We start from the raw sequence: 24,241 nt of genomic DNA on the forward strand, positions 1-24,241 counted from the left end.
GAAAGTATGTTGTACTTCCATGTCAGTTAAAAATAATAAAAAAACTGTAATATTTAATCCATCACATGTTTTATCACCTTTCCTAGTACTTTAGTAGCTGTATTCAGATAATTCCTGCTGTAGAGAATTCAGTCCTAGTGGCTAATCAAGTCCACAACTGCTTTGGGAAGATTGCCAACAAAAATGCCTATATAAAGAGTTGCTTTGCAATTGCTAATCTCATGCTGTTAAGCAAAGGGATGTAATCATATTTGCCTTGCACAGAATGATTAAATTTCAGAACACGCTGACCCAGATTTCTACTAACCTGCAAAGATTTTTAAGCTGGAAAGTTAGAAAGCCTGTTACTTATGCTTTCCCTAGTTAGCATCTACTTTAATCATTCATTTTTGGTAATTTACTGTTTAGAGCATTATTCATGTTGTAACAGCTACTGACTGCTTAATGGTTATTGCTGTAGACTACAGTGGATCAGTTACAGATGCTGGAACTATAAATTAAATGAAGCTGTTGCTCAAATGGACACACGCTGCTTTAAGAGTGATTTTTCTCGGGGCTAATGTCCATAGGACAGAATGCAGTCTGACAATTTTTATAAGTTTTGAAGGGGTAAAAATTGCTGGCATCTTTAAGACAGTGGTAAAAGCACAAAGTGAACCAGTTTAGCATTCAGACTGATTTCATACCAATGCTAATTAGTGCACTGCATTGTGCTTGGCTTGCAGCAGCAGCAGTTCTTTTCTGGTGCCTTGGCCGTGTGACAGTATTGGTATTGTGTCTAGACTTCATGCATAACCCCACTAATACATAGTTGAAAGAAATTAAAAATTATAGTCAGGTTTGGTTATTTTCATTTACAGACATGTTCAGGCGTCTTTTTTTAAACATCTGGTTGCTGAGATTTTTCTTGTCAATGCAAATAAATGCCTATTAAAAATTTATGTACAAGACACTTTAGTTATGCAAAACAATATTGATGATACAGCGGTTTTTAAATATGTATCTGCTCTGAAGATCTTGTGCTTCTCTCTCTCTCTTGCACAGGCTTGAACGTTTGTGGGCCTAGTCTTACATAATTGATCTCATCATCAACCAGTTTCAGTTAGAAGACCAAACCTTGAAACAAAGACAAAGATGGTAATTCCCAACAACAAAAAATGTACAGCATGTGGAATCTGACAAATAACATCGATTTTCTTAAGAAAATACCAAAAACAAATGAATGGGTAACAGATTTCATCTGTTTCACAATACATGTCAGTGGTATGTTAGGAACCTCACACATCGATCTGTTGGCTTGATAACAAGGTTCTCAAGAAAAGCCACGAAGAAGGGAAATAGCTCAAGCTAAGCTATCCTCTTTAGCATAAAATTAGAGCTATCCTCCTCTGTACAAATACAAAAAGGGCAGAAAATGCTATCAGATGAGCCCTCTGGGTGGTCTCTGGCTACCAGTTAGATGGAGGACTCCTACTGTTACTTCCACTTTGATCTTTCTGCCTTCAGGGAAGGCATAAGGAGTCCTTGCCACTAACTAAATGGCCAATTAAAAACAAATCTCAACACATGTACGCCTGTAGTATGGGTGGTCAGAAGGAGAAGAACATAATACCTGTCTGCAATCAATCTATTTCTTGTATCTGAACTATTCCTGGAACACCTGCTAGCCTTTTAGGGGTAGTTAGAAAATAGTTGGGGAGGCTGAAGATGAGCCCACACTGCATGGCCTAATTTTCCTGTGATCATCTATGAAATCTTAAACTGGCACCCTGTGCATATTATGAGTAAATGCTAGCATTTTTATCAATAGTAGCATTGCTGACATAAAAAATTCATGCAGAAAAGAGATAACAACTCTTACTAGAGGATGCAGAAAGTTAGTTTAGGTTCTCTCAAGTCAGAAACCGGTAGCTCTGAGCTAAACTGTAGTACATGGGTGTCTTTATCAAACAGCTTGACTCTGCAATCAAAATATCCTTTTATTGTTGTATATAATTAGAGTAAATGATTTGTTTTGGTTTAAGTATTTCTTCATCACTAAGAGGCAACTAAGCATTAAAATACCTTCAGTAATCCAGGAGCTTGATAATCAGTCATAATAAACTTGCCTCATTTTACATTTTCTCTCAAGTTCTGTTTCTCTTGAGTTCTGCAGGTATTTCTTGCAGGAAGTGATGTAGGGTAAACTCAAATTGAAACACAAATGAGATGTAACTTTTAAAGATGTTCTAAATCAACCCTTTTGTCTTCAGCAAATTCCATTATCTTCTAGTACTTCAGCTGCAGAAATCTGCTGATGGAATTATGTTCATTGATCCCAGGTATGTAACAATTCATCTATGTACATATGCAGATTAACTACAAATTGCTTCAATGTACAAGTTGGCATAGGTGGCCAAAATATGCTATCACATAAATAATCTTTGCATGTTGGAGTGAGCATACAATGAAAGAAGAGACATTGTACAAAGCAGAAAAGTATGAAGAAGCTTGTACAATAAAACTTCATTGTACATTCTTTTTAGATAACTAAGTAGTTAGCATATCACTGCTTGATTTGATAGACCTTTCCTGAGTAGTTCCAGTTAAAACTGCAACATGCAGTATTCGTTGAATTATCAAGTCTTACCAACATTATTTGACAGGGAGTCATTGAAAGAATTTTCACCTTTCAATTTAAAGTAATTTCATATACATCTAGGTATTCTCATTTCTTTTTCTGCTTTGAATGCTATACATAAAATAACTAAAAATAATGGAGCTTTCATGCTCCCTCACTTTTTAATTCAACTTCACTATGGGGGGCAGAAACGCTTTTCAGGACCTGCATTTAACAGAAGGCAACCCAAGGACAGGTTAAAAAGCAAGATACTAAAAAATCTTATGGTGCATTATGGTAAAGTCTAGAAGTTGCTGGCCACAGCTGGGGACAGTCATGTGCAAGCATACAGCAAAAAGTTCCTGTTCCAGAGAACTTACTGTTTGAGTACTTGATCTTAGTCCTAGACTACATGACACTGAAAGTCAACTTTGTCTAGACAGTTTCACTTTCTTTTAAGGTGGGAATCATAAAGATGCCTTTCTAAAAACATGTTTTAAGTTCTTGCTGTAATGTAACTGTCAAGAGTTACAAGCAATCTCCAGAGCAACTGCCATGCAATTACTGTGGTAAACTTCACAGATATATTTCTAATATATATTGTGACTCAGTACTTTCTGTAATATAGCTGGATTCATCTGGGAGTACTGAATACCAAATGTGAGGCTGTGTAACTATGTCATTCCAGTTGATCTTGCAGCTGTTTTCACTATGTGAACAATGAACAGAAGGTATTTGTTGAATTTGTGGCAATACTAACCAGCCTGGGAAACTCAGATGGAAAGCTATTAACTAAAAATATTTCTCACTGTATTATTGATATTAACCATACAGCCTTAAGTATTATAATGTATATTGTATTAAATTCAAGATTGTTTTAAATGAAACAATATAGATCTTGTTTTCGAAATCCTCGGAACAACTCCCCAGTCTGAGCAGTGATTACAGCGCTGGGTGATGGACTTCAGCCGGAGTAGCATTCACAACAATGATGGGAAGTATTTACTGTGAAAACAGTATGCATGTAATTTGTGTCTTTTGTGCTTTGTTGCCATGTGCTTAGGCATTTCAGAAAAAAAATAAAGGCCCCTAACTAACTAGAGCAAAATTAACAAAGAAAGGGTACTTCTTGGCAGTTGGTGAATTGGTCTGTCCTCTGTGATACATGCTTGACTAGCAGTTTTCTGTCAGCTGTGCACCTGAGCCTCCTCATGAATACCAAACAGCTGTATTAAATCTGGTTCTAATACACCATTTAAAGAGCAGACTTTAAGCTGAAATCCAGGTGAATCATTAATGTATCTGAAATGCAAATTGATCATCTCACAATTTTGCAGTGTGATTACAGAGAAGGGTATTAGGGTATTATCTCCTGATAGATTATAGTGCTGGTAGGTACTAAAAACAACAAACAATTAGACTGGAGTATGTAGAATTAATTAAAATTTTGCACAGTAGTGTCAGGCAACTGAAGTGTCAGTACTTTGAACTAGCTTCTGACTGTTCTGCTTGTGTGTTAGGAGTTAAGAAGACCATTAAATTGAAGTAAAAATGTTTTTTTTAATAATGTTCTGTGGTTATTACCCATGTGACCTGATCTCATTACTGGGCTTAGTTAAATCTCCTTTTTATTTTGCTAGAAAAATATAATTAGTCCAAATATTCATATTTTAAGTTTAAAAATGCCTGTGGAAATCAAACATGAAAAGACTTCCATGTTTAAAGATGCTTATTGAAATAATGCATTTATTAAAAACTAAGATTTTATAACATTGATAATACTATGTACCATAACTTACATTTATCAAAGAAGATCACAAATCTAAAAGTTAAGGAGGGCAAAATAAATATGCAAACGGTATTTCTCATTAAAGTCCATTTATTACACTTGTCAGGGCTGGAAAACTCGAGATATATTTTGATGACTGAAGGACAAACTGCTGTCAGCCTTTAGGATGACGCGTTAGCCCTATAAAACACGTCACTTTCTTTTTTTTTTCAGAGGTTCCCGAGGTGCGCACCGCTCCGCCCCAATGCCACCTAATGGCGGCGCTCCCCCACCTGCCACACGCCCCTTCCTGCGCATCACTTCCCGCCCCGCCGCCCAGCGCATAAAATGGCGGCCGGCGGGGCGGGCGGGGCGGCCAATGGGGTGGCCGGGGAGGGCTGCGGGGGCGGGGCTCGCAGCGGGCGGGGCTCGCCGCGTGCGCCGAGGTGAGGGGCGGAGGGGGGGCGCTGAGGGAGGCGGTGGGGACGCTGCGGAGGGGCGACGGGGGAGAGGTCCCGGGGCAGCGCTGCCTCTCGTCTTCCCTCAGCCCGAGCTCTTCTCTAGCTGTGTGGTAGCGCTGGTGTCCGTGCTGTTGAGGTCCTGTGAATAAAACCATGCGTGTCCGTGCCGGTGCTCGGGGGGGCTGTCACAGCCCGGGCTGTTTTGGGGAGCTCCAGGTGTCCTGAGGGGGGCTCTGACCCGAGGCTGCACCCAGCCTGCCAGAGTTTTTTTTTACCTTTGGGGGGAAAAAGGGGGAAGAAACTCGTTTTCTGTTCTTGAAGAGCAAAAGAGTACTTAAACTACTGTCAAAGATGTAATGTTTATGCCCTTGCATGATGATTTGTATAACCAACGGGTATTTTGAAATACACTGTCTTACAAAACTGAACTTTTTCCTGTGGAATATCGGGAGTGGAATTGTTAATGTTGAGTCATGTTAAGGACTATCACGGTTATAACACTATCATTCCAAATTCACTTTCACTACAAACTTATATTCAGAAGGATCCAGAAATGTGAGATCTTCTCTTAGTATGCCACGTTTTGGGTCTGTAAAAAGTTTATTCTGGCAATTAAGCCGTGTTTATGCCTTTTATTCCTTAATATTTCAGTTGAATTTTCTGTTGGAGGGTAGTCATCAGATGCAGTGAAATGCGGGCACAAAGCAGCTCCTGTAGGGTAACTGTAATCGTCAACAGAATAACCAAAAAGATTTCTGTTCATGTGTATCCCGAGAATTGCTTTCTATGTGCTGATTTTACAGAGTGCTTCTTTAAAGCTTACATGTAGGTTTCTGTTTATTGAAAAGTTAGAAAACAGGGTAGTTTCTTACATTTTCCTCCGAATATCTTTTTATGGGGGCTGGGAGCAGCCCTGTAGGGAAGGTAGACGTGGTCTCTTTAGCATGCTCTGTGTGTAGGCAGTGATGTGGGGCCTGGTCAGTAGCTTTTTAAATGCCGTAAGTATAAGATGATTTTTTAATTTTTTTCTTCTGCATCAGTCTTGGGAACAAGGGTCCTTTTGCTGGGCAACCCCAAGGTCTGGTCTGTACTGACTGTGTGGGAGGGAGGTCTTGTGTGAAATGACTGCTGTCATTATGTGCTGGTAGCAATTCCCAGCTGGGCTATGCAGCCTTGGCATGCTTTTACTGTAACTGTACAAACAACGTGATTTCTGAGCTTTTCTGAAAAAAAGCAAAGCTGGAGGAAATCACTGCTGCCATGCTGATGTAAATTTACCAGTGCAGACTTCTAGGGCACCATCTTAATTGGTGGGTGAAAGACATCTGTGTGGGTCAGCAACTCCGGTGCAATGACAGCTCTGTTAGAGGGCTTCACACCAGTCACAAAAAAGTGTTGAGACTTGTGAGTTGGAGACTTGGTCTGTCCAGGTTTTGGACGTAGGTGCATTTTGTGACTGGAAAGCATTTTAGGCATGAGCTGGACAACGGAGGATGTAAGACAGGCAGGAAAAGTGCATTGCCTTTAGTTCTGTGGGGTTAGGAAGTTCAGCCTCAGATGTGTCTTTGCTCTCTTCAGGTTTTAGCCCGACCCACTATCAACTTCTCCCTTAGCTCCTTCCCCTGCTTATGTTGCTGCACTGTCTCTTTTCCTTTAACACAAGCTTATATAAATCTTGCTGCTGTATTGTCCTCGCTTATTTCCTTTTGTCACCTTTTCCTTCCCTTTTCCTCCCCTCTAAGCTACTCAGGCTGCTCCTTCCTCCTGAAGCTGCAGGAAGGAAGAGCTGAGCTGCAGCCCTATGCACCTCCAAACCAAGCGGTGTTATTGCTGGTTCAGCGCAGGCTGAAGGGCACTTTGCTGACCTGTGGCTTGGTGCAGTCAGCACGTAGAGGTGGACATTATCAGCGCAGTCTGTAAAATAAGCTTAGAGCATTTCGTTTCGGGTTAAATAGGTTCGAAGGTAACTGTGATGCATGGACCTGACCAACTCTGGAGTGTTGTATTACCTTCTAAATCAAATGGGAGGAGGGAAGATTATGAAATTGTATGTAGAAGATTGTTGCTTTGTTAGATAAAGCTTTAGACTGGGAGTGAAGGATGCCTGACGCTGAAATCTTATCTTTAGTTCAAATGTCAGTAATTTGGATGAAATGCTTCTATGACATACTTTGTCTTAGCTGATATTTTGGTGTGAGTTTTGACTAAAAATATTTTGGTGAGAAGAAAAAAAATGGGGGCAGACAGCTCACTGGAAAAATAAAGTAAGCCAATCTATAACACTGGCTCAATTGCTGGACAAGTACTGAGTAGTTTCGTTAGGCTGTTCTGAATGTCTGAATGTTCTTTAGAATGTTTTCTATCCCGTTTCTAGGTCGTAGGGGATATTCAAGCATTTTCAACATTCAAAATATTTTGTAAGTAGTGGAAGGAAGCATATCTAGCTATGCAGCTGCCCATTTTGACAAGTTCACATTAATATTTTCTTAAAAACTCTTCAATCTGGCAAATTTTGGTTATTTCATTATGTCAGGTGTTCAAGTCCAGGAGGACTATTGCATTATCAAGTCTGATTTCCTTTGCAAGACAAACCATCTGTACTGCAGTTTATATCCTTTACAGGCTTTTACGTAGATTTATCTGCCCTTTTAAATGAAAATGTTTTGAGGTGACCTTAATGTTTACTTTCAAACTAAAAGTTGCAACAAATGAAGGAAAGAAAATATTTTCAAACCTATTAGTCCGTATTGGTTTTATTTGAGACTTCTTGTTTTTCAGTCTTCACTGTGCCCTTGTAAAGATGCTTGCTATTTTTTCATTCTCTAGTTTTTCAGCTATTCTGGTAAATGAGAACTCACTGCAAAATTAAAGGATTCTGGAAACCCTTTTCCTGGTACAGCAACTGAAGCTGTGAAAAAGCAGAGGTGCATTAAAGTGCTCAGTTCTTACACTGGATTGAACTAACTGACTTCCAAAAAAAAAAAAAAGCTTTAAGATTACTTTTTTTGCTATACTGTGCTTGTGTATAACACTGATGCAATTTGAAAATGTTGAATGTCTCCTTGCATTTTCATTTTGCTTTAAGATGGAAGAATGTACATATGGTCAATATCTGTAGCCACTACTGGTATTTTTTTCAGCAGAATCTCATCTTTGTTCTTGAGTTGTCAGCAACTTTTCACTCATTTCTTTCTGCAGCTAGACGTAACTATTGTGATCTTTTTCCCTCATGCCTGTTATTCCTAGGCAAAATTTTCCCATTGCTTAGCTTCCCATTAAAAGTAAGATGTAAAAGTGCTGTACGGTTGGTAAGCAGTTAAATGGGTGAACTGACAAGCCAGCAGTAAACTGAAATTGGCAGATGGCTTGCTAGCTGCAGTTACGGTGGCAGTACCTGGAAATAGGAAGCTTCAGATGCTGAAGATTTTTCAATAATTTGGGGATCTTTTAGTAATAAGCGTGTACTTAGGTTTGTTGCTGTGGGAATGGTTGAGAACTGGAGTTAAGTGCTGTTGTTCCCTTGTGGAATCAGAAGGGACGAGCAGATGGCTGGGAGAGCAGGAATTCCTGTTTAGAATCATACAGGTCTTTTATGACCAAACCTGACTTACTCAAGCTTTTAAAACAATTTGTGGGGGATTTTTTGAGGTAAGTTAATTTGATTTTAGCTTATTTTAGTTTACTTGGTATGTCTCCAGGAGGTAAATCACCTGATTTTTGAAAGGTAAAAATGGATTTAAGGAAAAATGCATTTAAGTGCTTTAATATCTAAGGTAAATAATACTACGGTATGCGTATCGAATACCTTTGCTTCAGTAGCGTTTGTGCGACCCAAACGTGAGCCTCTCAGATGGAGAGGGGCATGGTTCCTCCCCCCTGTCATAACAGAAGATATAGCGATGGGTGTTTCTGGACTTCATACTTCTGGGATGCTTAAAGAACAAATACACACGTACAAATCACTTATTTTGTGTGTGCTACTTCGTGTGTTGGTTGGAAATACCAGATCTGGATCAGGGTTGTTGTCCAGGAGTTGGATTCTGTGATCCTTGTTAGGTCCCTTGCACCTCAGGGCATTCTGCAGTTCTGCAAAGTCTGGAAGACCAAGAGCTACGAATCGATTTCACAAAACGAGACTTCAAAACAGTCTGCAGCTTAGTCTGATTTGGGAAAGAAAAAGCCACAGCGCAGTTGAATTTGAGCTGTTCTTTTCAGGTTTTAGAGGCTTCACAGCCATAAATGAAAGCTGTGATTTTTTTTTTTTTGATTTATGTCCTCATTTGAGGATCTTTGGCTTTTAAAAGGGAAAAAAGTTGGGAACTAAATGCTGTTGCTTGTAGTACTTCAGAGTTATTTCCTATGTCTTACAGTGTAAATTTAGTTTTTGTTTCTTTTTAATATCACTCTGTCGAGGAGATGATCAGCTTATCGTAAACAGATAAAAAGAGTGGAGGAATACAAAGAAGTAACGAGAAGAGTAAGCGCTCTCCGGTGGAACTGCGTGGTCCAGAGCCGAGCTGTGGGCGCTGATTGATGGAGCTGCTTGACTGGTGGTCATGGGTGACATCAAGCGGGCTGAGTGCGAAATAACACATCCTGCACGCCCTGGGAGCCCCAGCTCCATGGGGTTGGCTGCGTGTGGCTGTTTGGGGGGCACGCTCAAGCCCTTGGGTTCTTGTCCCAACAATTTCGAGGGCTTGGGGAGGGAAACCCATCGCCAGCTGGAAGTTGGGTGCTGGCTGTGTGCCTGCCTACCCTCTTGGTGCGGGTTTAGTGCCGCTTCCGAACTTCCCTGTGAGCAACTGTTGCTGGTTGACAGGCAATTTGGTGTCCTCCAGAAAGAAATGATGAGCCTGCTTATCTCGCAGCTGCTCGCTTTTCAGTCGGCTTTCCTGTTTGTGCGGGGATGGCTGTAGGTGCCAGGCTGACGAGGCTATAAAAGTAGATAAAGTCAGCCAGACTTTTTTGCCCCCGCTGTTTCAGTTGGAAACTCTTGACGGTTAAACTTGATTATAATTTCTGCTCTAAATTTTATTTATGGTCAGTTTATAGTCTTAAATTGTTGTGCCAGTATTGTTCTTGAGCAGTTCCCCTCCCTACCCAGCACTTATTCCTTTGATGTATGTGGAGATAGTGATCGTGTGCCCTTTCTGTGAGAGTCTCTGTCTCTGCCAAGCTATACAAGGCAAAGTATCCCAGCTACGTCTTGTAAAACAAACAGTCCATTCCCTGGATCATCTAACCCGTCCTCCTCTGCACTTGATTACAGTTTAGTTATCAAGAGATTGGCTTCAGCAATGAGTCCTGCTGGCAGCCTGCCGTGACCCTGCAAAATTTGGAGTGACTAAAGCGTTGAGAACAAGTAGGGCTTGAGAGCGGGGTTATTAAAATGCATGAAACTTTTGACTTGCCTTTTTTCCTTGTCTTGTTTTGGAGCAACGTTTTCCGCTGAAGATGCTGGAAAGGTCTTTGTGGGTCTCTGGAAAGTAAAAATTTCCTTCGTTGGTTGTAAAAAGCATGTAGTTTTTGTTGGGATTTGCCAGCACACTTGATGCTTCAGCATCTTTTATATGGAGACTGGGAGGTAAATTCTCTTCAACAGGATAGTGTCAACATAGCTCCAAGACCTTTTATTTCAGCCTCTTCCATCCCACTGTTGTCGCTTAGATGGCCTCTTTTTCCTTTTGTCCGCTACAACGCATTGAAAATTGAGCTTAGAGCATGGTAATGGTTCACCAGAGCCTGCCAGCTGCCAGGCTCTGCACAAAGGGCATGTTTTGGAAACTGACAGCCTGTGAGCTGCCACGGGCATGCAAGGATCTTCGCTTTCTCCTGTTGCTTTGATGCTGGAGAGGCTCTGACAAATCATCTCGGAGTGGTGGTGTTCTGGATTAGCTGAATAGCTGTAGGATGTGGTTGGGGAGGATGCCTGAGGGAGCTGCGCGTTCCTGGGGAAGCAAACGAGGAAAACAAGGAGATGCCATTCCCCCGCTTAGGCTCTGCAGTTTGAGCTTGCACAATGCACCTTAGAGCTGGGCGCAGCGGTGTCGGCAGCGTGGTGTCACACTGTCACACACATCAGTCCTGCCTGGACAACACGGGCCACGTCTGCACCTCTAGGGGAATATTTCTGATCGGTTCACCGGCAGCATCCTTAGTGAAGATGTGAGCTGTAGTAGCTGATTTGAGCTTTTTTTTTTTAAGAAAAGTATCCTGAAAGCATAATAGCCTCGTGTTTTGATGCATGTATGTACTTAAGCTAAATTACTGTTGTGAAAGAACTTCTAAAATACCCTGGTAAATAAAGCATTTTATCTTATTATAGGTATTTTGGCACTGATGTGTGGTAGCAAGAGCTATTTTTCCTGCCGTAGCTAAGTTTCTTTATATCCTTTTATTCTGGTTGCTGCTAAATTTAGGCTGAAATTTCCCAGGCTTCCTGTGGTGTAGAAACAAATTCCTTGGAAGAATTTCAGCAGAATTTACTAATCCCTGGGAAGGCTCTTCTTATTTCCAGTTTCTCATATGAGGCAAGTGGCAGTACCTAATTCAAGGGAAATAAATGCTCTTGTTTCCGAGCTACTGAAATATTCATGCAGGTGCACAATTTTTTCTCTCTGCCGTTCCCTGTAGGGTGGATCATTGGGGTTGCCTGCTTGTGTGGTGGTTTTGTTTGGTTTAAAATGGCACTGAAAGTCATCGCTCCTAGAGCCCTGTGCTGTGATCCCAGACTTGAAAGGACATTGAAGCACTCCTTGACTGGGGAATTGGAGAGTGCATCGCAGCATTACTGTGACTCCTGCGTTTTATCTGGTAGCACAGATGTTCAGAACAAGGCTTTTCTTTGAAAGTTTGCTGCTGGCTGCACTTACTCAGGCTTCCGTACCTGACTATTATGAAGTAGGCAAATGCAATCTTTGTTTCACTGATTAAGAAAGGAAAGAGTGAATGTTGCAGTTTGTTGGGAACTCCTCAGTAAGCTATTCTTCTAGGATCAGGACTGGCAAGTGTTCGAAGGCCAAGGTCTTGTCCAAATCCAGACTTCCACTCAGGTAAATAGCATCACTTCTGTCTTCCTTCCTTGTGAGATGGCCGTCTTGGTGCGTAACTCTGGTGCCAAGTCAGACACCTTGCTGTGTCCTTTAACAAAAGAAAACTGTTAGTGAGAAGGCAGGTGAGAAATAATTCAGAGGAAGCTGTGGACCTTCTCGTGGCTGATAACAGTTGTGTTGTGGAAGTGTGAGCAGAGACAAACGTGACGCTGCACCCAGCAGCACATCACACCCCGCGCGTCTGCTTTGCACCAGCGCTGCTGGCTCTGTGCAGAGGGCTGAGTTCCCTCTCCCCTGCCCTGTGCTGGTGGTTACGAAAAGTGTCTGCAGTGGGAGGTGCTCACAGGAGAAAGGAAATGACTTCTCTATGGTTGCTGTGGTTGGAGAAAAGCACAAATACACAAGGCTGAGACTTGGATTCCCTTCGAGGTTTGCAGCGGGCTGGCTGAATAGCCGTGGTGGTGTTACAGGCACCGGGACACGAAGGCACTGCGCTGTGAAGCTGGGAGCTGCCAGGCGTGCCCTGGAGCTGTGAGCACTGCTGTTAGCACAGCACCCGGACTGTGCAGGCTGCGGGAGCTGCTGGGTGCACATCGTCAGCCCTGTGGTTTGCCTGTGGGTGTCAGCTGGCACCCCACGTCCCTCCCTGGGTGAGAGGTTGTTAGAGAAAGGGTCGGTGACACAGAACCAGCTGCGATTCCCTGCTGGACAGTTTCTCTTGTTTTAGAAGGTGATGTGGGTGCTTCACCACAGGTGTTGTGTGCGTGCTGGGCTAGAGGGCACTTCAGGTGCTGACTGTGCCTGGGGGAGAAGGAAGGAGCTGTGGGCATGAGCTTACCTTGGATGTTTGCTCGGGTCCAAACACCAGGGCCCAGCACTAGGATGATTTTCCTGGCAGCTCTTGCCTGTCCCCTGGAATCCCTCTGAGGCTGTGGAGTTTCACCTGTTCAGAGGCTGTGAGTGTGCAATTCACGCGTAGATCTGCCTTCGCAGGGAGTTCTTACATACAGCGTTGTTTCCAAAAGTAAAGTGAAGGAGAATAAATATATCATTTGTAAGATAAATGTCCCGGTAACAATATCTGTCTGCAGTTTAACCTTTCCTTGGGAATGTTTTGCATCTGCCTTTCTAAAATAGGATTGCTTCTGCCGCAGCATCCCTCAGCTTGGTCTGGGAGGAGCCAAGAAGTAAAAGAGAGCATCTCCTATCCTCCTGTTACTCAGCCTTCTCCTTTTGCTGGACCACCTCAACACATGGATGCAGTTACAGCTTCTGCCTGGTGAGGTCACTTCTAGGAAACCTCCCTGGATGATCAGATCTCCATTGGATCCAGCTGCTCGCCTGAGCTTGAGTTTGGTGGCAGAGAGCTCACTTTGCTGCCTCTCTGTTAGTAGGTCTGTGTCAATGGCATGGGAGCAGATAAACAGAGAAGATTAAAAATGGAAAACCCTCAAATTTATTTGGAATAAGGGCTGATACATGTTCTGGAGTAGGTAGCTTAGCTGTCTGAGCATCAGATTTTAGTAACTTTGATGTAAATTTGAAGTCAAAATAAATAATTTGAGCATTTTTACAATTTGTATAATGTTTTCTGACTTAAATTATTTTTACATTTATTTGTCCATCCAGTGGATATCGGGTTGTTCTACACTTAAATTTTCTCTTGGTTCATGAATTTTTATCATTAAGCTTTCAGTCACTGAAGTTTAAATACTGATTCATTGTACTTTGAACCTGAAGGCATGCCTAAATTTTTAAAATCTTCACCTGCCTCCCCCATATTTTTGTAGTGTTGGATACAAAATCAGAATAGGTTTTACTATTTTGAATGCAAAATCTTACACCAACAAACTTACTCAAAAGTTTTGTTTTAATGGAGATATTCAAAAAAAATGGAGATATTCAAAATGTGGATTTTGATTTCTGCTTTTAAAATCAAGCTTAGTCAAATCCAAAAGCTGTTCTCTCTGTGGATATCTGGTATAGTTGAAAAAGAGGCTTTGTTCCTGTATTGCCATGAACGTTTGCTTATGCCCTCCAAAGATGAGTACGCAGATGCTATAGTTTCCTTTTCTGTTGTTGCTAATTCTTAAAGCCTAAAGCAGGGAGCTCCTGTGACATTTTCCCTTTGCTCTCTCCTCATTCTGATTCATATTTTTTCCTCTCAGCAGTACTGGTATTTAAGGCTATGTCCTTGGTTCTCTGTCCCAGCTACAGATTCCATTCCTGAACAGGATTGTAGCCCTGAAGTCTGTGTTGGAGGGAAGGTAGGATGAAATTGAGCTCATGGGATGCAGAAAGTTCATTAGCTCTGCTGTGGTTTTTTGTTCTTTTCATAGACTTGGGCAGTCATTTTTATCTCTTTTCCTACTTTCTGTTCCCTTGATGTAATATTTTTCTCTGTGCTACAGATGCAAAATTGAGGAGTTTTTCCTTGCCATGCTTTATTTGGAACCTAGACGTAGCTGATATGAAAGGATGAAATAATTCTGGCAGTTTACATCTTGTCTCTGCACTTCAGTATAGCCTCTTGTGCATCTTATTCCCTTCCTGCGTGGTGGGCTGAATGCTGTTCTCTTTGCCTTAAAAATGGCTCTGTGGGAATGCTGGAAAAACACCTTATCTTGCTGCTTTGGTAAAAATAACAAAATCAGCCACGGGAGCTTGTATCCTGCAGAAATTATGCATGCCTGATGGGGTTTCTGCGCTTCCCCTCAGCGCTTAGATCGTTTGGCTGATCCATCTTCTGCTGTGAAGTGGTGCCAGCGAGGAGAGGTCTCCGAAGACGTTTTGCATTAGTGAAGTGCAGCGTGCTAATGCGTCTCCTCCACCAACGCTGTGCTTTGCATTTTAAAACAAACCCGCAAAGCACACGTAGCTTTGCCTGCGTGAATTGCCTTCACTGTCCAGGGCTTCAGGTTTATTCCTCATTTGTTCTTGAACTTTCAATAATCATAAAAATAAAGGGAGGGCCTCTTTGCATTGTTTATAGTAGGAAAGAGCAGTGCAAGATTTCATCTACTGCTGTTCAAATCCCTTGCTATTTTTGGTATTTGACCTCTGCAGAGAAGATTGCCAAACCTACAGGTTGTTTTCATTTTTATTACGCGCTTCTCTTCTCTTACAAGTTACTCTCGTGTATTGGCTAAATCTTTGAGGCGAAGTTCCATTCCTTCCACGTTTCCCGTGGTGGTTTTCAGAGGTAATTTTATGTTCCTATATGCTGTTGAGCTAATGTTCCCTTTCAGAATTGAGACCTATGCAATTTCACAGCATCTCATGTGCAAAACTAAAAGGAGAAGGAAAATTACTTATGAATTGCTGATTTATTTTTTCAAAAGCTTTTTGGATTATAAAGGACTTGGGAGCCTGTTGGCTTGAGTTTAAACTGTGATGTTTGGAGTGGTAAACAAAGAGCCCAGCAGTACGTGCTCAGACAAAATGAGAGGTTTAGTTAAAGGGTGGCTTTGCCTTGTTCGGGGTGCAGGTGAGGGGTGCAGCAGCAGTTACAGATGAGGAGTGGCACCACTGTGGATGGCGGTGGGCGCTTGTTTCAGGAGCAGGTGACTGGCGATAGCCAGACGCTGCAGCCAGTGCATGTACTTGTGTAAATGCACGTGGTATTTATTGCTTTCCTGGCACGTCAACAGCACTGCATTTTGTCTGTGGTAAGACTGTACTTGGTAGGCCCAGACTGTGGGCCACTGAGTTGGAATAAGGGAAGAACCTGAATTTAATTGACTGCCTTATGCCCAGAGCACCAGCCAAAAACTCTTCTTTTTCCAAGGTCTCTCTCCCTTTCCTGCTGAGACAGGAGCAGTTGAAGAGCAAGCTCTCTTCTGCACAGCCTCTGAGCCCTACAGCTTGTGAAACTGATCCCTGTGATTGGTGATTGTGCCGTGTCCAAACCGTGCCACGCTGCGGAGAGGCTGACCTTGCAGGAGGTTGCTCGGTGACTGACCCAAACCAGGTGCCAGGGTTGTCGAAGTCAGAGTGCGCTAGGCTAAGCGTGCTTCCCTCCTGCAGCGCAGAGCAGTGTGTGCTCTGAAAGTGGCAGCACTCCAATGCTTAGTTATCTCCTATTGTGTTTGGAAGACCATTGTTTCCTATTTGTCTCATAAATTTAACAGAGATCCTATTCCTGCCATTTAAACTTTCCCATCAAAATACAACAGCGACTTCCCCTCCTGCAGAGGAAGGGCTGGCAGCTACACCCTGAAGTTTGAGCATGAGCTGTTTATATAACCTTCAATCACAATTTCATAATAGTCTGAAGACTTTCTTGCTCAGGCAGACATTTTCTGGGGTTTTTAGCAAAAACCTGGCTGCCATCAAATGCACTATTACAGCTTCTTAGTCGTTGCAGTGGAAATAGGATTGAGAACTGTACCCTCCAGCCTCCTGATGATATATAAATTGCACATCTATCTGGAAAATATGAAGAGCGTTTGCTGGTACTTTAACCTAGCTGTACCTGCGTCATTTGGGAGTGAAAGCTTAGGAGCTATCTTGGGCTAATTTTATTTCCCAGCGAGTATTATTAAATCTGAATGAAACATGGCTTTGCAGTCTGGCCTTTCACAACTTCCGAGAACCTGCAGAATTCCCTCACCCTCCTCTGACGTCAAAGCCCTGACATGAGAGTTGCAGAAGCTGCTCCCTGAGTAATCTTCCTCTATCACAGCCGGTAATATTGAACAACTGCAGCCTTCTTTCCAAATGGACAGCGTTTGTCAGGAACGTGTCTGAGCTTACTTGGCCTTTTGAGTATAGAAAAAGGTCTCAATATTTTGAGCTTGAAGCTTCGGTCGGTCTGGAAAAGTGCCTTTTTCTAACAAAGTTTACAGACCCCACCCCAAATTTTCTGTAAGCATGGCAGTGCATGATAGCTTGTTTATAAAAACTCCTTTCTCCACATGCAAGCACTTGCTTGGAAACTGCATTTTATTGGAAGCTTCTGTTGTGATTCTTCAGGCTGATTGGATTCTTCAGATTAAGTAAAAGTTGACATTATTAATAACACTGTTAATAATAAAATGTTCTAAATTTTTAAATTTATTTTTTAATTAATTTACATGGAATTTTAATAGTTTTGTAATTTTCTTGCAATTTTGTCTCTTGACATCGTGTTATGATCTTTGAGGTACTTTAATTAGCCTGACAAAAACACTGTACAGTGCTACATGGTGATTTTTCAGAAGTGAAGTTCAACAAATCCAGATAAAATTGGGCCTTAGCCTTGCATGTAGCTGAGCAAGCAGCGTTTGACAGCGGTCTGCTTTTGGTTCTGCTAAAAGCTTGTTCCATTTGAGGACAGACCAGGAAAAGTGGGTAAGAAGTAGGCTTCTTGGGTAGGTTGTACGCGGGCTAATGCCAGAAAACATGTTGAAATTCTTCTTGGAGGGGAAAGGAGTTTCCACAGGATGTCTGCATTTTATGGCAAAAATTACTTCTTGATGTGCTCTGAAAAGCAGCTTTGATGTAGGAGATTAACCTGGGACCTTGTTGTCGGGATATTACCAAGTTGAATAGTCTCGGCACATTATTTGTGACTTGGGAATTAAGCTTTTATGAGTGTGCCTACTTAAGCTGTTTTTTAAGAATTTGCTCATTTGTCACACGGTGTGATGAATATCTGTATGTGCCTAACAGGAGCAGGGAAAGTAGAACCTTGAAACTACCAACAACAGGGTAAAAAAAAAAAAAAGCAGATTTGTCATGGCAACTTTTCCTTTGTTGCTGGTCTCTCTTGGAACATTAAAATGATTTGCCAAGACCAAGGAATCGTGGCAACTTGCTCGTTCCATCCCTAAAAATCCAGCCTGAAGAATTGGGAGAAAAAATAGATAGGACAGCTGGAAAAGTTGGAGGATCTCTTCCTGCATTTTGGCCTGCCTGAGTTCTCTTTGGTTTCTAACTGGACATTCTCAAGAAGAATCCATCTGTGTATGTGCTGGGCACTGGCCTGGTTCTTAAGGCAATAAGGAGATTTTTGAACACTGCTTTACCCACATTTACGTTAGCTGAAATACCTGTACAAGTGAGAACTTCAGAGTTGACCCCCCGAACTTACTCTGATTCCTTTTTTTTTAATGCAAAAGAGCAGTCTAATTGACCCTGTAGTTTGAACAGGAATCATCCATGTGGATGGTTATGCCTCCTTTCCATGCCCCAGCTACATCTTTTTGTTGAAAAACGGTCAAAGTTTGTGAACCCTGATAAGGTTCAGAACACAGGGTCTGAAACCACCTGCTGTTTGTGGTGGTAAGTGCTCCATGTCAATTGAAATGTTTCAGTACTTTTTCTGACTCTAAACGGATGGAAGCCTTCACCGCAGTTGCAGAATTAAGTTTTCCTTTGTGCTGCAGGAAGGAGGACTTTTATTTTCCCAAGGACTCCACGTTCTTTATATGTGAGGACTGAGAGAATATGCTTGAATGTTGTTTTTGCTTTGTAAAATTTTATACTTCTGTATATCACTGAAATACTGTCTGTTTCTAGAAGAATTCAGTAATGCCAGACGAAGAGCTGCCTCTGAAGGAAAGATTTTTCATATCCAGTTGCGCTAAAAAAAAAAAAGGCTATGCATTTTTTCTTTAGGAGTCCCAGAACATGTGTGGGCTCTTAGGAGAATTGACAAAAATGCCAAAGGTGCTCAGCTTCTGTGAATTGTGGTGGTGTCCTGCCGCCCGTCTAGGTGGTCCATGGTATGCTTACTGGTGTTGGTGTGTGTCATTGGGCACCTGAGCACTTGTACAGTTTATCTCATCTGGCCATTTCAGGCTATAGTTCTTAATTTTGCTTTGTTCTATGCCTACGCTTTGTGTGGCTCCCAGCAGAGAAGTTGACCCAGGAAGTCTTTGCGGTTGTCCTGGTGGGGTTGTTTGTGAGCTGTGCCTGCTAGCAGACAGAATTGTTCTTCAGGTGGTGATGATGCCTTTGTCTTTCCACTTGTGGAACATCGCTTTGCTGTTTACCTCAGAAAAACAATAAAGCAAATGTAGCTAAATGACTCTTAAAACATTCACAAACAGACTATGTAATCTTGGAAGGGGATTATATGATGTAGTGCTTACAGTCAGGAGAGACTGAGCTCCTTTACTTGGGAAACCCGTGCTGGTTTTCTGTTTCTGTAAATGAAGTTGTAGGCAGAGTATCAGGATAATCAGATTTGATTTCATACATTACCTTTGTGCAAGAAACTTTTTCATATATATATTTAAAGCTAATATTTCAGAATTTTATAATTAAAACTCATCTTGGGTTTTATTTATTGCAGATTTCTGACAACCCCAGGAACAGCATTTGAGATGTCTGCACTCGAGAAGATTGAGGAGCAGCTCGCTCGTCTGCGCATAGCGAAGCGGTCTGTGCTGAGGGAGGAACCCGCCTACTTACTGGACATAGACGTTTCCCGCTCTGCCCCGTCTGAGAGCAGTCGCTGCGTGGCAGTTTCGTGTTCCAATCAGTCCATTAGGCTATACAACAGAGAAACATTAAACTTCCTGCGGGAGTACAGTAGCCGTCCTGGGATGCTTAATGGAGTCAGATTTGCGCACACGTGTGACAGCCTGGTGTTTTCTGCGTGCAGCGATGGCACAATAAAATGTTGGGATATCCGTTTAGCAACTCAGAAGGCTGTGCAGGTATTTAGTGGCTATCCTTCCAACGTCTTTATCAGTTTTGATATCAATTGCAGTGATCTCATAATTTGTGCTGGAACAGAAAAGGTTGAAAAGGATACGTTTCTGGTGTTTTGGGATGCAAGAGGCAACACGGACTGTGCCAGCACGACTAAAGAACCCTTGGGAGTCTATTCTGAAAGTCACAATGATGATGTCACCAAAATTTGTTTTCATCCTGTCAAACCTAGTTGGGTAGTTTCCGGGTCAACTGATGGCTTGGTTAATGTGTTTGACATCAACAAGGACAACGAAGATGATGCTTTGATATCAACTTGCAATTCAGATTCATCGATAAGTTTTATTGGCTGGTCCGGGAAAGGTTACGAACAGATCTACTGCATGACACATGACGAGGGATTTTGTTGGTGGGACCTTGCTCAGTTAGATACTGAAGAGCCCATAACTCTGCTGCGCATTCTGGACGTCAGAGACACGGTCTGTATTGAGAATGACAGCTTAAATTACCTGGTAGGTGGTGTGTACCACGAAAAGGCAGACAAACTCTTTCTTATTGGAGGAACATCAACAGGAAAAATTCACCTGCTGAGCTGCGGCGCTGATGGGCTGAGCCTGGTGGGCACCCTTTGTGGAGGACACTCTGCCACCGTTCGCTCTTTCTGCTGGAACCTGGCAGACGAGTCGCTGCTGACGGGCGGAGAGGATGCTCAGCTGCTGCTCTGGAGGCCCGGAGCTGTGGAAAGGTCCCTCACAAAGAAAGAGACTATGAAGATTGCTTCCTCTGTGCAGAAGAGAGTCAGAGTTCACAACAGCTCCCTCAAGAGCAGGAAAAAGTGAAATTCTGAAAATGGGAGCCTGCTCCGTGGAGTTCTTCCATTTGTTTAGGCTCCTGGGCAATACGTGGCCGTTGTTTTATTTGGAGGTGCTCTGTGGAAAGAACTCCGATGCTCGAATTCTGCTTGGGAATGTACATCAGTCATCAGATGAATGCCGTTTTTTTAAAAAAAAAAAAGATCCTAATATTAATCTGAAAAGAGTAAATGTTTGCTCTTTAGTTCTTGAACAATAGATCTTAAATCATGTTATATAAAAAGACTTTTTTTTATGGTTGTTTAATGTCTCAGCCAACATATTTAATGCGTAATATAGGCCTGTGGCTTGCATAATTTGTTACTTTCCCGGTGAAATTCCCTGGCATGTTCTTAAAAGCTTTTGTATCTCAAGCTGTGTTTTTCTTTCTTTACAGAGAACTTAATGAAATTGTTCAATATATTAAAAGATTTTATGTCACTTCTGAACGCTGGAGGGAATTACTTCTTGATGAAACAGAAAATAAGTCCTGTTCTTGCATTGTCATATTCCTGGTTTGTAACAGGCTCATAAAGCAGCACTTGACAGAGCCATCTTTTCCATATCAAAGATACAAATGTATTCAACCAAACAGGAATATGCTATTCCACACAGCTAATTTTTTCAAGTGTATGAGAAGTCTTAAACTGGTGTTATTTAGGGCGTATTTCCTGCATGAAAATACCCAAGGATCTCCCCAGCAGCATTTACTCTTCCTGGTAAGTGCATCTCAGGGGGCGCACCTGGAAGATGGGAGATGTTCAGCGAGTTAAAAATGGGCATAGTTACACCGGTTATGCGTAAAATCCCCAGTCCTGCATTTGAAATCATCTAGTGTCATGTGCTGGGTGGGAATGGTAAAACCCAAAGGGGACACTGCCTTCTGAAAATAGTTACTGAGTAACAGACTGATACGGGGGAGCTTTAGCAAAGCCTTTTAGAAGTCAGTGCCTGTCCTTTAAGAAATAGTTCTCTTTGCAGAGTTTATGCATCTCTCTCTGTGATACGTCTGACTGCTTTGTTTCAGTGTTCCATCAAAGAGCTATTAAGTGTTGCAAAAATTGCCCAGTTCTGAAAGGGCCGAGTTTTTTTTTGCTTATTCTGCTCCCCTGGCAGCCTGCGAACTGTGTATCTGGCTCTGCACACACAATTACTGTCAGCCTTCTGAGCGCTGCTGCAGTCAGATTTCGGGTGGTAATTACATTGAATTGAACATATGGGAGCCACAACTGGAAACAGCAGAAGAGTATTTAAGGATTGTGATGTTACAGAACAGCTGGCAAAAGAAGGGAGAGGTTTGTTCATGTGAGCCTGGACAGGTGATTCTTCTACAAGTTATAAATGTCAGATGCCAGGCTTGGAGGATGAGCTTGGAGTTCAAAAACTGTTTCTGAAGTACAGAGGATACCTCCAGTGTACGGTCACGGCTGTGCTGAAGATGCCTTAATTATCTATGGAAATGAATCCCCTTCACACACAAGCACCAAGTTTCCACATGGTGTGTTTTGCAAGCTGTTAATGCCCTCCAGCCACAGCTGTGCATCCATCGTTGTTCTGGGTCTGCCTGTTGGTAATTAAGATGCGATTCAGTTTGCTTTTCTTCCTGCTGGTTATTTAAATGTGCAGCTTCAATTCAGAAGTCACATCTCTCTGAACTTTATTTTTTTTAAACTTGTGTTAAATTCAAGTTACATCAACATCCTTATACATGAAAGATCACCAGAGTCTGTTGCTTTCCAAATTACTTCATGCTATTTTGAGACCCCTTGGGCAGTGTCATGGTTGTGATTCACCTGTACCATGTGCCCTTTCAGGTGTCTTTTCCTCTTGGTCACAGGTTATTGCCAGTTTCTGTGGACCTATTGGTTTTGTAACCGAGTGGGCCAAAAGATTCAGACCCCTCTGAATTCACCTCAGTGGTCAGATGTGGATGTGGGTTGGTACCAGCACCAGCAGTTGGAGGTGGGAAGCTAAAGGATTTTTCCGAGACCTATTTCATTGCAGGTATGATGTACAGCTTGGTTTTTGTGTTTACCCGCCCTTTTCTTGGTATTTTGACACAGTCTGTGGAGTAAGGATTTCTTCTTGAATAAAATGATGTGTTGTAGAAATGCAGAGAGAGCGCTTTGGGTGCTTTCTTTGAAGTGTCTGAGAGATCATTTGTGTGTGCTGCCAGCGGTATCTCAGTGAGAGCAGCGGAGATGGAAGTTACGGGACTGCCATGTTTGAAGTTTGCAACCTCTCTCTGAAGTTAATTTCTATATTAATTTGATCCATAACAATTCCATACCCATCACAGTAGTTAATTTCTATATTAAATTGATCCAACAAATCCATACCATCACAGTTAAGCCATGATAAGTTCTCCCTGTTATGAACGTGACTTCTGCAAACAGTGGGAGGGGAAAAATGTGTGTATTTATCTCAAAATCCTGCAAAAGCACAGCAGCTGGCAGGAGACTTGGGCTTGTGTTGCCCTTGAAAATGCTTGATTGTTCTTAGTTTTCTTTTGTGTTGACTTAACCTGAAATTAATATCCACTAACAACTAATTAGTGCCGTTTGCTTTTGTGAACTGAAACTTTCTTAAAGCACAAGCAGAATGTGTCTGGAATCATACAAATAACAGACCTGAAGTGCGGCAGGTTAACTTGTCTGGGTGCACTTCAACTCTTAGGTCAGTTTTGATGTCTGTGAGTTGACTTCAGTATTGTTAAGAAACAGATTTGACCTTTATAATTGAAACTGCAAGTAGCAGGCATTCAGAAATTGGCGTTGTATTAATTGCTTAACCCCGGGGGAAGCTATCATTCCGGAAGCAGGATCAGATTTTTTCCAGTAAATGAAAATTAAAAATCCAGATAGATTACCTGACTGAAGAAAAGTGTCTGTCTTTATTCAGAGGTGACAGTAAACCCATGGTACAATATTTCTGAGCAGCAGGGGAATGTTATTTAGTGAACACATGAAAGAAAACAGATTTACTCACATCCAGCATGTTCCTAAATTTCCTCTCTGTTTAATCTTCTTTCCTCTGCAGGTGAAACCCAACACTGGCTTGCCAGCCCTCGTGCTCCTTGCATGTGAACTTCCCAGAACCAGAGAACCACAGAATGGTTGGCAGGGACCTCACAGCCCATCTACTCCCAGCCCAGGTGTGCTGGGGTTTGGTAGGGATGTGGTCATTTGCAGTTATTCAGCAGAGCTTTTATGCTTGTGAAAGAATCGACACTTCAGGTGCACCTCACAAAGCTCGTCTGTGTTTGTCATTGTTAATCTGGAATGACTTCACCCCATTCCATGAAAAACATCTCCTGTTGTTTGGCTCCTCGGTCTGTTCTGGGGGGTAGCAGTGAGTTGTGGTTTGGTGTCTGCCTGTCTGGACTGGGAGAGAGGGGCAGCAAAGGCAGGCTTGCCCCTGCCAGCCCCTGCTCCACCACAGAGTCAGACCTTCTGCCTTTGAAGTAAGTGTAACGGCTTGATGGAAGCAGGATAGGGCCTTCACTAAATTATGCACAATATAAACACCCTTCGAGCATAAAAGCCAGTTCCTGTTTGTCCCTGGGATGAGCAATTTGCCAGTGAAGCATGCAAGAGAGGCTGAAGCTGCTCCTAGGGCTGGGTGTGCTCTCAGCCTCTCACGGCTCCAGGCAGCAGGGCTGCTGCTGCCGTGTTTCACAGGGCAGGGAAAAGGGGAAGGAAAGAGCGAGCGGGGAGGTGACAGAGGCGGCAATTCAGTCTGAGTTTATAAATGTCTGTTACAGAGAATCACAGGGTGGTTTGGGTTGGCAGGGACCCACAGCCCATCTAATTCCAGCCCCTGCCATGGGCAGGGACCCCTGCCCCCAGCCCCATCCAGCCTGGCCTTGG

General features: G+C 42.5%; 1 protein-coding gene across 4 annotated transcripts; it reads left to right on the forward strand.

Annotated features, from left to right (window-relative positions):
* Positions 1-4,681: 4,681 nt before the first annotated feature.
* WDR89 (WD repeat domain 89) lies at positions 4,682-22,482 on the forward strand. Of its 4 annotated transcripts, XM_080594035.1 has the most exons (4): positions 4,788-4,813; positions 13,035-13,274; positions 14,092-14,147; positions 19,160-20,821. In XM_080594035.1, the coding sequence occupies exon 4, from the start codon at positions 19,191-19,193 to the stop codon at positions 20,358-20,360; it is 1,170 nt and encodes a 389-aa protein (XP_080450161.1). In that variant the 5' UTR covers positions 4,788-4,813; positions 13,035-13,274; positions 14,092-14,147; positions 19,160-19,190; the 3' UTR covers positions 20,361-20,821. The 4 variants fall into 4 exon arrangements, with proteins under 4 accessions (XP_080450158.1, XP_080450161.1, XP_080450159.1 ...); XM_080594034.1 differs by lacking the exon at positions 4,788-4,813 and having other exon boundaries at positions 4,985-13,274; XM_080594032.1 differs by lacking the exons at positions 13,035-13,274; positions 14,092-14,147 and having other exon boundaries at positions 4,682-4,813; positions 19,160-22,482.
* Positions 22,483-24,241: the final 1,759 nt, after the last annotated feature.

This window comes from Anser brachyrhynchus (genome assembly GCF_964034855.1).
Source record: "Anser brachyrhynchus genome assembly, chromosome: 5".
In the NCBI taxonomy this organism is placed as follows: domain Eukaryota; kingdom Metazoa; phylum Chordata; class Aves; order Anseriformes; family Anatidae; genus Anser; species Anser brachyrhynchus.